Genomic DNA, 12,546 nt, shown 5'->3' with positions numbered 1-12,546 from the left:
AAACAGAGGTGGTGGAACAAAAAGTGGAAAATGCTGAAAAAGAAATTATTATGATACAGTACCGACAAATGGAGTTTGCATTAAGAGTAAGGGGGCTGCGTGAGGAGAAACAGGAGAACTTGAAACAGATCCTATCGGAAGCTTTTGACCGCCTGATGGGAAGACCAGGGACCAACTTTGACTGGCAAATCGACAAAGCTTACCGCGTTAATTCTTGGCTGGCAAAGCAGAAGCAGCTTCCCCGAGACATCGTTATATATTTTACTATAAGAGAGCTTAGAAATATGGTACTGCAAGCATCTTATAACACTAAGCTTCAAATTGGCGGTCAAGACCTGATTGTTTTGAAAGAGATACCACCTCAAATGTTAAGAGCCAGGAGAGACTACGCTTTTTTGGTCGAAGAACTCAGAAATCGTGAGATACAGTATAGATGGGATGCACCATTTGGCATTATATTTACATTTGATAAGCAAAGATATCGCCTCATCTCTGTATGGAAAGCCCGAGATTTTATTATAATATATTGAAGGCCGGATACCCTGCACCATCTGGACCTGGAGAAAGACCACAAGAAGGACAGGATAGACAGCAAACTACACAACCACCAGATAATATGGAGCATCTCTCTCTTCTAAAAGTGCAAGGTGTTATGGAACAAAGACCTAGCCGCATGACTACTAGACGAATGGAGAAACAAGCTAAAAAGCAACAGCATCAACAATCACCGGCCATCGAACAAGGAACTACAATAACAAGTCTGGAAGCAGTGGAAGGAGCTAGACCTAAGGTTAAACAGGCCATGCAGGAAGCTCTAAAAATGCTTCAGCCAATCAAAGATGACAACTAAGATTTTAACATGGAATGTCAACGGACTGAATTCTCCACAGAAGACGAAGAAAATATTTCATTATCTCAAACAGTTTAAGAATGATGTGATTTGTTTGCAAGAAACTCATATCAAGTCAACTGATCAAAAATATTTGATTAACTCAAAACTTGGTCAACATTTTGCAGCTTCTGCTATGGAAAAGAAGAATGGTATAGTTGTATACTTAAGAAAAGATATGAAAGCTGAATTAATAGAAGCAGATCCCTTCGGAAGATATATTGCTTTAGACTTAATTCTAGAAGGGAAAAAGACATTACTTTTGGGAATTTATGCTCCCAATCAACAGCAAGATAGATTCTATAGAAATCTTCATGCTAAATTAGTATAGTGGGACTATAGTTCCTGTATACTATTGGGTGACTGGAATGGACTGATAGACACAAAGAGAGATAAGAAGATTTCCCACCTAAATACTAAGATGCGAGCAAAGTTACCCAAACCTTTCTTTGACATCATGGATGACTTTGAATTGAGAGATATTTGGCGAGAAAGAAATGCAGAGGAATATGACTTCACTTTCTTCTTGGACAGGCATCAATCCCTTTCAAGGATTGATTTTATACTAACCACTAATGATTTGCTTTCTAGGGTCAAGAAGACAAAGATTGCGGCTAGGGTCCTTTCGGACCATAACCCAGTTTGGATGGAGTTGGGAAGGATAGTGCAGGCAAGAAGGTCTTGGAGATTGAATGAAAACTTATTTAGATATGAAAAGTATATTAATGATTGTAAAAAATTACTATCTGAATATTTTGTTTTGAATATGAATAAGGGTACATCTATGGAATTCGTATGGGATGCAAGCAAAGCGTATATGAGAGGAGTGCTGATGAATATAAATAAAACACATAGAAATAAACAAGGGTTAAAACGAACAGAACTGGAAGAGGAAATTAAGAGAAAAGAGTTGGAGTTAACAATGAACCCAGATGATACAAAGGTTAAGGAAGCTATTAACATATTAAAATCTCAATTTGACATGTTGATCTCTGACCAGGTAGCCACTAATTTATTATATGCAAAACACAATACTTTTTGTAATGCAAACAAACCTGGCAGATGGTTAGCTTATCAGATTAGGAAAAAAAGGAAAACTCGAAATATATCTAAACTGATTTACAGAGGGAAGGAGGTGTTTCAACAGGAAGAGATTCAAAAGGCCTTTCGGGAATTTTTTACAGAACTGTATAAAGGGGATAAAATTAATGGTTTAGATATAGACAAATATTTAGATAAAGAGAAAATACCTTCAGTTACAGAAGAGCACAGGCAAAAATTGAATCAACCAATAACCTCGGGGGAAATCTTGCAGGTAATTAAGCAATTAAAGTCAGGGAAAGCATCAGGTACAGATGGCTTGACAGCGGTTTACTATAAAAACTTACAGTTAGAAATGGTAGAACCTCTGAGAGAATTATTTAATATGATTCAAACGGAAGGTAAAGTGCCTCCATCTTGGAAGACAGCGTTTATATCTTTGATACCCAAAGAAGATCAAGATACTACTCAACCTAAAAATTATAGACCTATTTCATTACTGAATGTAGATTATAAAATTTTTACTAAAATATTAGCAAATAAGTTAATGTTGGTTATTCAACAATTGATACACACGGACCAAACAGGTTTTATACAAGGGAGACAGATGAAAAGTAATGTCAGATTAATTATTAATGCATTAGAATATTTGGGAAAGAACAACCAGATCCCTGCTGCGTTTATATTTTTGGATGCTGAGAAGGCCTTTGATCGAGTTAACTGGCAATTTCTGCTGAAGATATTGCAAAAAATGCAGATAGGAGATAATTTTTTACAGTCAATTAAAGCAATATACCAACAGCAAACAGCACAAATTATAGTCAATGGAAGTTTAACAGACTCTTTTCAAATTGGAAAAGGTACAAGACAGGGCTGTCCTTTGTCCCCATTATTGTTTATTATAACTTTGGAAGTACTGTTGAATAAAATACGGGGCTTGGATGATTTAAAAGGGATCAAGATTAGGCAGCAAGAATATAGAGTCTGTGCTTTTGCGGATGATTTGGTCATAATATTGGAACAATCGCAGGAATCCAGTATGGTCTTAATGAATACGATTAATCAATATGGTCAAGTGTTTGGCTTTAAAATAAATTTAGGAAAAACAAAAATATTAGCTATAAATATGAATACTAAACAAAAGGAAGAATTAGGAGTGATGCTAGGATGTGAGGTAGTTAAAAAAGTCAAATATCTTGGAGTTAACATTTTAACTTCAAATGGGAAATTATATAAGCATAATTATGAACCACTTTGGCATAGTATACAGACGGAGATGAAAAAAGGGGAGAAATTGCACTTATCTTTGCTGGGTATGATAGCGGCAGTGAAATTGAACATTTTACCAAAATTTTTATTTCTTTTCCAAATGTTACCTATACTTAAAAAAGATGCAAATCTTTTAGAATGGCAGAAGGGTACCAACAAATTTGTATGGGCAGGAAAGAAGCCGAGGGTAAAGATGAAAATAATGCAAGATGTACGTGAGAGAGGAGGATTGAAACTACCTAATTTAAAACTATATTATGATGCAGTGGCATTATCTGTAATTAGTGATTGGACTCATTTAACCAATGATAGAATATTGAATATTGAGGGACACGATCTGGTATATGGTTGGCATGCTTATCTGTTATTCAACAAAAAATTGGATAAGAATTTTAAAAGTCATATCTTAAGAAATGCTTTACTGCAGGTCTGGAAAAAATACCAATATAAATTAAATGACAAGATACCCATGTGGGCAATTCCTAGACACGCAATTGAAAATATGAATATAGCACAAAAACAGGATAGAATTATTTACAGACAGCTTCTTACCTCGGAAAGGGGGGTATTACAATTAAAATCCTTAGAGGTATTAAAAGAGGAGAAGGTAGTTCAAACATGGTTCCAGTATGGGCAATTACAGACTAGGTGGAAAATAGATTAAAAAATTGGTTTTATCCAAGTTGAGGATAATTTGTTTAAACAAATAAGAGATCAAAGCTTAATGCATATAAAGAGGATATATAATGTATTAATACAGATGGATTCGGAAACAGAATTAGTTAAAGATTGTATGATAAAATGGGCTCAAAATATTGAAGAACCAATAATGTTGGAGACATGGGAAAGAATCTGGGTAAGAAATGTGAAATTTACACAAGCTCAAAATCTGAGAGAAAATTTTTACAAGATGTTCTATAGATGGCATTTAGATCCTAAAAAGTTGGCTTCTATGTATCCGAATGTACAGCCTAAATGTTGGAGGTGTGGTTCTCTCGATGCTACATATTATCATATATGGTGGACCTGCCAAAAGGTTAAGGCATTCTGGATAAAAATATGGTGGGTTATGCAAAATATCTTTAAAAGAAGGATAAAGTTTACTCCTCAGTTATTTTTACTAGGTACATGTACTGATTTTACAGTGGTAGAGACTAACCTGATTCTGCACCTAATAACGGCAGCAAGACTGTTGGTGGCGCAATACTGGAAGAAGGAAGACTTGCCTACAATCCAAGAATGGACATTGAAAGTCACCAACTTAGCCGAGATGGCTAAAATATCGGCATATCTTAAAGATCACTCAAATGAGAGATATAAACGAGACTGGAAAAAATGGATTGACTATATACAAAATAAATACGGGACCAAGAAATTCCAGTTAGCCTATGCTTAAGATCAGAAATGATTTAAATTGTTTAAAGTTAGTTCAGCAAGAAGAAGCTAAGGTCAATGTAGAATGTCATTGATTTCTTTATTTATTTTTTCTCAATAGATTTTAGACTGTGTTAGTTAAAAATCCATACCGTGTACGGGTTCTGGGAAGTGGGGTGGGGAGGAGGAGGGGGTTGGGGGGGTGGAGGGAGGGGCATACAAAAAAAATTGTACTTCAATGTTTTAATGATTGACGAATGATGAAATATTTGTGTTTTTTAAAAGAAATAAAATCTTTGGAACAAGAAGAATTCCTGAGAACTTGGTACTTTGACCTTGTCCATCATCTTAATGGACAGCCATTCTTGAGCAGGAAGGCAGATGGTCTGGCTTCCATCTATTGCTATTTTCCCTGCCTAACAAAGCAGCTCAGTCAGTGGATAACCACACCATCCCCAAAGCTATTACTATATGCTAAATAATGATTAATATATGAATTAAAATACATTAAAGTGGGTTGTCCCCAAACTCTCATGAAGTTGATGAAATGCTTAAATATGGATGGAAAACAAAAAGCATCTGCCACTACTGCCTTGTACTTTGCAATAATATCATGAGTTCAGTTTTGATTTATTCTGATACCCTTCTTGGTTAAGTCCATTTCAACAGCAGCAAGTCCCTCCTTTTTGAATTCCTAAATTATCCTCAAAATATGCAGACTTTTTATTCTTTTGATATACAAGGCAAGTCAACTTGTTAGAAGCTTCCCGTATGTGGTCATGTATGTTGGGTGAAGGTGACTCACATGTTTTATTTTCCGTTCCTGCAGGATCTTTTGGGCTATGAAATGCACAGGAAAGATGAGAGGGAAGCTTTACATTTTGTTTCTTGTTTTGCTTACAGGAGAATAATGCAGGTGTATTTAACAAGACTTGTGCTATCAGCTACAGCTCCTATCGAAATGTCTTCCCCGTCTGGACCCTGGGGCGCTTTTCTTCCCTATATCCTGACAGTCCCCTTTCAGGCAAATGCTCAACAAAGGCAATAAGAAACGGGAGGAAAGAACTGGCTGCAGAAATGACCAACAGACATAGTTTAGGATTTGCTGCTTCATTGTAACAATCTTGAAGTCTGTCTGAGGTTCTTTTTGAGGCAGTCAAAGGGACTCTTTTCCAAGGAACCAGTGAAGAGAGAAGTCAGTGAAAACCTGCTGCTGCCCTGTTGGTTGTTGCTCCTTATAAAGTGTCTCTAAATTCTGCTACATTTGGAAGAAAAAAGCCCTTATCTGGCAAAGACAAACACATCTGAGGAAAAATGTAAATATGGAGTCTTGAAGACTTGTGGAACTTTGTTCTTCTGACTGTTGAAGCTCCCCTCTCTTAAGTAGAAATAAGAGGAAAAACATTAACCACCTTTATTCTGTCCAGTCATTTATATGCCCTACTTGTGCATAACCCTAACCCTAAGATTTTTTTTCTCCTTCTTGCTTTTTCTAATATTTCTTAAGATATCCCTACTTCCTTTTGCTACTTTCTTTCATCAATTTATCTATATTTCATCGCTGTGCACTATTTCTCTCCCCCTTGAAGAATTGGTTTTATTAAGACCCTTATTAAAAAAATGAATTCTTTTTATATGCTTGTCTTTTGTATATATGATCCAAGTTTTCTGACTTTTCATTCATCATAGATTTGCTTTAATAAACAATAATTTTAAAAATGTTTGTAATCTTTGATGTCCTTAATTTTGGTTTTCAAGCTTTCCTTAGTTCTCTGAGTTCATTATCAAAAAGATCATATTTGCATACAGCATTCAAAATATAATAAACACTTTGTTTGCATAAACAGGAATTATCCAAATAACATTGGCTTTCAGACTAATCCCCAGCCTGACTTAGTGCAAATAGTTGTGTAATTTACCTAGGCTAAAAACCAATAATTTCTATACTTGTATAGGCTATTTTATATTAGGGAATATAAATAGCATTAGGGAAATATGATCTGGTTCATGCATAGTTTTTATATGTAGTAATAAAAAGTATAGGTTTTAGAAAAATTAAAAGATGACGGGTGATATGATTTTTTTCTTCTTTCCTTAAATATGGATTTCTTTCATTTTTTAAAGGGAATGCTTATTTTTCCTGAGTCATGTGGGGTTCTCCAATAGATCAACATACATGCATGCATACATACCAGGGGTGGGTTTCAGCCGTATGGGCCAGCACGGAGGTTCTATGAGTTGAGTTGCGTTTATTTATAGGCCGCCCTTTTCCCTGAGGGGACTCAGGGCGGCTAACAACTTATGGGAGGGGAAGACATACAATAACATAAAAATACAGTATGTAATTAAGATCAAACAACATTCATTCAACATTCGGGCGGGGGCAAACTATGGTCTTTACCCCCAGGCCTGGCGGGATAGCCAGATCTTGAGGGCTGTGCGGAAGGTCTGAAGGGTGGTGAGGGTACGAATCTCCACGGGGAGATCGTTCCAGAGGGTCGGAGCTGCTACAGAAAAGGCTCTCCTCCGCGTAGTTGCCAGCCGGCACTGGCTGGCAGATGGCACTCGGAGGAGGCCTAATCTGTGAGATCTTATGGGTCGAGAGGAGGTAATTGGCAGGAGGCGGTCTCCCAAGTACGCAGATCCACTACCATGGAGGGCTTTATAGGTAGTAAGAAGCACCTTGAAGCGCACACGGAGGTCAACAGGTAGCCAGTGCAGCTCGCGGAGGATAGGTGTTATGTGGGCGAACCGCGGTGCACCCACGATCACTCGCGCGGCCGCATTCTGGACTAGCTGAAGCCGCCGGATGCTCTTCAAGGGCAGCCCCATGTAGAGCACGTTGGAGTATTCCAGCCTAGAGGTCACGAGGGCGCGAGTGACTGTTGTGAGAGCCTCCCGATTCAGGTAGGGTCGCAACTGGCGCACCAGGCGAACCTGGGCAAATGCCCCCCTGGTCACAGCCGACAGGTGGTGATCAAAGGTCAGCTGTGGATCCAGGAGGACTCCCAAGTTGCGAACCCTGTCTGAGGGGTGTAAATTTTGACCCCCCAGCCTGAGTGTTGGAACACTAACCAAATTTTTGGGAGGGAAACACAACAGCCACTCGGTCTTTTCTGGGTTGAGTACAAGCTTGTTAGCCCGCATCCAGTCCCTAACGGCTTCAAGACCCCGGCTCATCACGTCCACCGCTTCATTGAGTTGGCACGGGGCGGACAGATACAGCTGCGTATCGTCCGCATATTGATGGTATCTTATCCCGTGCCTCCGAATGATCTCGCCCAGCGGTTTCATGTAGATGTTAAATAGTACGGGGGACAGGACCGACCCCTGCGGCACCCCATATGATAGGGGCCTCGTGGTCGATCTCTGACCCCCGACCAACACCGACTGCGACCTGTCCGAGAGGTAGGAGGAGAACCACTGCAAAACAGTGCCTCCCACCCCCACCTCCCGCAGTCGTCGCAGAAGGATACCATGGTCGATGGTATCGAAAGCCGCCGAGAGGTCGAGGAGAACCAAGATGGAGGCATGGCCTCCATCCCTGGCTCTCCAGAGATCATCGGTCAATGCAACCAAAGCGGTTTCTGTGCTGTAACCAGGTCTGAAGCCGGACTGGAAGGGGTCCAGGTAATCGGCTTCCTCCAAGGACCGCTGGAGCTGGTAGGCCACCACCTTCTCAACAACCTTCCCAATAAAGGGGAGGTTGGAGACTGGACGGTAGTTGTTAAGTACGGCTGGATCCAAAGATGGTTTCTTCAGGAGGGGTCTCACCACCGCCGTTTTAAGTGCGGCGGGGAAGTGCCCCTCCCGAAGCGAGGCGGTAATAACCGCTTGGATCCAGCCCCGTATCACCTCCCTGCTGTTAGCAACCAGCCAGGAGGGACACGGGTCCAGTACACAGGTGGAGGCACTCACAGCCCTCATGGCCTTGTCCACGTCCCCGGAAGTAACATCCTGAAACTCAACCCAGCGATGGTCAACCAAATCGTCCTCTCGTGCCTCGGCTGGTTCTCGGCTGGTTCTGCAAAGGTGGAGTCCAAATCCGACCGAAACCGAGCAACTTTGTCCGCCAAGAACTGGGCATAATCTCCAGCCCTACCCTGCAAGGGGTCCCCCGTATCCCTCTTATTTAAGAGGGAGCGGGTTATCCTAAACAGGGCGGCTGGACGAGACTCGGCGGACGCAACCAAGGTGGCAATATAAGATCTCTTTGCTGCCCTAAGTGCCCTGATGTAATCCTTGGTGCAGGTTGTTAAAAGTGCTCGGTTCGGTTCGGATTTATCGGACCTCCACAGGTGCTCTAGGCGTCTCCTCCTTCTCCTTCTATGATTTGTGATTCTCTTCCATTTGCAGAGCTTAAGCCGAAGCAGAGATCCTATAGAATACTGAGAGAAATGAGTGTATGAAAGGTTTCAAGTTAGAGACTTAGCACTATTGAAGTTTTATGTGCACTGAAAAATAATAAACTTTCTTCCCAAGAAAAAGAAAGAAAGAAAGAAAGAGAGAGAGAGATGAAAGAAAGAAAAAGGGAGAGAGAGACAAAAGGAAGGAAGGGAAGAAAGAAAGAAAAAGAAAGAAAAAAGAAAGAAAAAGAAAGAAAAAAGAAAAACAACTTATGACCACAATGGAGGCCAAAATTTTGGTTGCTAAGCAAGAGCATTGTTGAATTGAATTCAATTGAATTGAATTTATTGCATTTATATGCCGCCCTTTTCCCCAAAGGGGACTCAGGGCAGCTCACAATCCAAGTCAGGGAAGGGGGTACAGATAAGGGATAAAAAAGACGAAAAGAACAATATATAATTTAAAAGCACACAACAACCATACCATTTGAGGGGGGGGCAAAAGCTCTTTGGCCCCAGGCCTGTTGGAACAGCCAGGTTTTAAGGGCTTTGCGGAAGGCCTGGAGGGTGGTGAGGGTTCGAATCTCCACGGGGAGCTCGTTCCAGAGGGTCGGAGCAGCCACAGAGAAGGCTCTCCTCCGGGTAGTCGTCAGTCGGCATTGGCCGGCGGGTGGAATTCGGAGGAGGCCTAATCTGTGGGATCTAATCGGTCTATTGGAGGTAATTGGCAGCAGGCGGTCTTTCAAGTACCCAGGTCCAATATCATGAAGGGCTTTATAAGTGACGACTAGCGCCTTGAAGCGTATCCGAAGACCAATAGGCAGCCAGTGCAGCTTGCGGAGGATAGGTGTTACGTGGGTAAACCGAGGTGCACCCAAGATTGCTCGCATGGCTGCATTCTGGACAAGCTGAAGTCTCCGAATGCTCTTCAAGGGCTGCCCCATGTACAGCACGTTGCAGTAGTGAGACTAGGTTACCACCTAATCGGTTGACTTCACCCCAAGATGCTATAAAATCAGATAAGCATGTAAAAATGTAATTGTCTTACCCTTATAATGGGCTTACAAATACAACTTCAGGTAGTCCTTGACTTACGACTAGAATGGACCCGGTCAAGTGACTGCTGCAGTCATTAATCAAATATTGCAGTCATTAAGTAAATCCATTGTCTGCTTATGTCCATGGGATTGGGTAAAGACACAGGGTGAAAATGATGCAATTTATATGCATGATGATCCAACTTTTCATAATAACATCCTGAGGCACCTATTGTCATGTTGACAGCAGTATCTGTCTTCAAACCTGGCAACCTCAAAACCTGTGAACTTCAACTTCCAGTATTCCCCAGCGAGCATGTCCCGCTAAGGAATTCTGGGAGTTGAAGTCCCCAAGTCCCCAAGTTGCAAAGTTTGGAGACCCCTGTGATAGATTCTACTGCAAACCCCATTTTGGCCTACAGCAGTTACTGAGTTGTATAATCCCAGCCCAAGTAAATTTTTTCCACTCCCCAAAAAATCAGCATAAAAAATTACTGTAGCTCCGAGTAAGAGCTTGGGCGCTCGGTACCATAACGTCACGACAACCGGGGTGTACGGCTTTAAGGGAGAACCGTATTCTCTGGCTAGTCCAAAATCTCCAACTTTTAAAATCCCAGCGTGACTCAAGAGCAGGTTAGACGTTTTCAAATCCCGGTGCAGAATCCAGTTGTCGTGGAGGTGTTTTACGCCTCGGAGCAATTGAATCATCAAAGTTTTCACTTCCCCTGGCAGAAAAGGCTGCTTCATGGTTTCCATCAAGCTTTTGAGGTCATGTTCAACGTAGTTCATCACGATGTAGATCTTGTCCATGTTGCTACCGACGACAATCTCCCTAACAGTGACAATATTTGGGTGCTGAGCTTTGAGGATGGTGTTGATCTCTCTTAAGGAAGTAATAGGAAAACCTTCTTTTTCCTTCTCCATTTTTAATCGCTTCAAGGCCACAATTTCATCTGTTTTTTTGTCTTTGGCTCTGTACACCACACCGTAAGTCCCTTCCTCGATCCAGTTCAGGCACTGGAATTCTTCCACGCTACGGCAGCCCTGAAGGGCTGGGAGATATTTGGGCAGCTCTCGTTTCAGTTCTACGGGCAAGGAGATGGGGGAATCGGGAAGATATTTCCCTTCCTCCAACCCCTCCCCAGCTGGCACAGGCTTTCTCCTCCGTTGCCGCCTCCCGTCCCTCTCCGGACGTTCCCTTCTCCTCCGTTCCTCCAACCCTTCCCCAGCTGGCACAGGCTTTCTCCTCCGTTGCCGCCTCCCGTCCCTCTCAGGACGTTCCCTTCTCCTCCGTTCCTCCAACCCCTCCCCAGCTGGCACAGGCTTTCTCCTCCGTTGCCGCCTCCCGTCCCTCTCAGGACGTTCCCTCGCCTTCTCTGGCTTGGAAGTCCGGCAGGAAGGGAAGGCGGCGGCGGCGGCGGCACGGCTGTGGCTCCGTTTTCAGGCCAGCCGCCGCCTCCCCTTCCCTTCCTCCCGGACTTCCAAGCCAGAGAAGGCGAGGAGCTGCTGAACTGGCGGCGAAGCAGAATCCGGGCTACCGAGCACCGCCTGCGCTTCCTCTCGCCTCCTGCTTCTTCCTGGTCGCTTTGCCCATAGCCAGGGGCGGGGTTTTCATGAAGGCGTCCCGAAACCCAAGCAGGAAAAGGGAGAAAAGGAGCCCGAGCCGCCGAGCCAGCCCACTGCCGCGAGGAAAGTGGTGGTCCCAAGCTCTCCCTTTACCGGTAGTTAATCTGTGTAAAATATTTTTCGTATACCCCGCCCACTTTTATACCCCGCGGGGACGTGCTGTGTGTGTAAAAAAACGCATATAACCCGCGGGTTATATGGGTGAAAATACGATAGTCTACCTTTGTCCCCTGGTGTTGTAATGTTTAACTTAACGGTAATAATTTAATAGAATTTCTCTCTTGAAAGCCAGGATGCTTGCAAATATACTGGTGATAATTAAGGAAGATTCTTACTTTCCTATTCTCTCACTTAGGGATTTGGGGAAGAATTGGTATGTTTATCATTTTAAATAGGCTGCTGCTTTTTATGTTGCAAGACAATAAAAACCTATCTGTACTGAATATATTGCTGTGTTTGTGATGTACAAACATACTAAAATATTTCAATATGCTCATGTAATACTTGTTACCTATTTGTGTTTAGGTGCAATTCAAAGGGCCAATTGTTATCTATAAAGCCGTACATGGCAGTTGGCCTGGTTACTTGTGGGACTGCCTGTCTCCCATGGTATCTGCCCAGCCAATTCAATTAAACAACCCCAGAAGTATGCCTTTTTTGTAGCAGCACTTGCCCTCTGGAGTAAGGTTTCCCTTGGCTGCCCCCCTCCCCCTCCTACCAGTGTTTCCAAGGGCCTTAAAAACCTGGCTCTTCATCCAGTCGTTTGGTAGAGTGTGTGAAGCCTTCTTGGATTGCATGGGTGGATTGGTTTCTTTTTCCTTCCCTCTGGTATTCATAATCCTTGCCAACATTTATTATTTTACTTTCATCTCTCTCTCCTTTTAAATATTTTTACTTGTGAGCTACCCAGAGTCTTTGGGAATTGGTTGGCATACACAGTTTAATAGAACTCAATTTTTCTGGT

The 12,546-nt window shown here is 42.2% G+C and overlaps 1 protein-coding gene and 1 pseudogene across 1 annotated transcript in view; one reads left to right on the top strand and one right to left on the bottom strand.

Moving 5' to 3' along the window:
- Positions 1–6,293, top strand: part of LOC148045595 (lanosterol synthase-like) — a 49,293-nt gene extending 43,000 nt beyond the window's left edge. Inside the window, exon 22 of the mRNA XM_087716675.1 lies at positions 5,477–6,293. Within this exon, the coding sequence (XP_087572801.1) occupies positions 5,477–5,692 (216 nt within the window). The 3' untranslated portion in view covers positions 5,693–6,293. The remainder of the gene's footprint in view (positions 1–5,476) is intronic.
- A 3,606-nt stretch (positions 6,294–9,899) lies between these two features.
- Positions 9,900–12,337, bottom strand: LOC148045594 (cyclin-dependent kinase 11B pseudogene; annotated as a pseudogene).
- Positions 12,338–12,546: the final 209 nt, after the last annotated feature.

Source organism: Thamnophis sirtalis, unplaced genomic scaffold, assembly GCF_051295495.1.
Source record: "Thamnophis sirtalis isolate CommonGarterSnake01/CBP01778 unplaced genomic scaffold, rThaSir2_p1.2 scaffold_5, whole genome shotgun sequence".
Taxonomy (NCBI): domain Eukaryota; kingdom Metazoa; phylum Chordata; class Lepidosauria; order Squamata; family Natricidae; genus Thamnophis; species Thamnophis sirtalis.
This window is presented reverse-complemented; position numbering and strand designations above follow the sequence as displayed.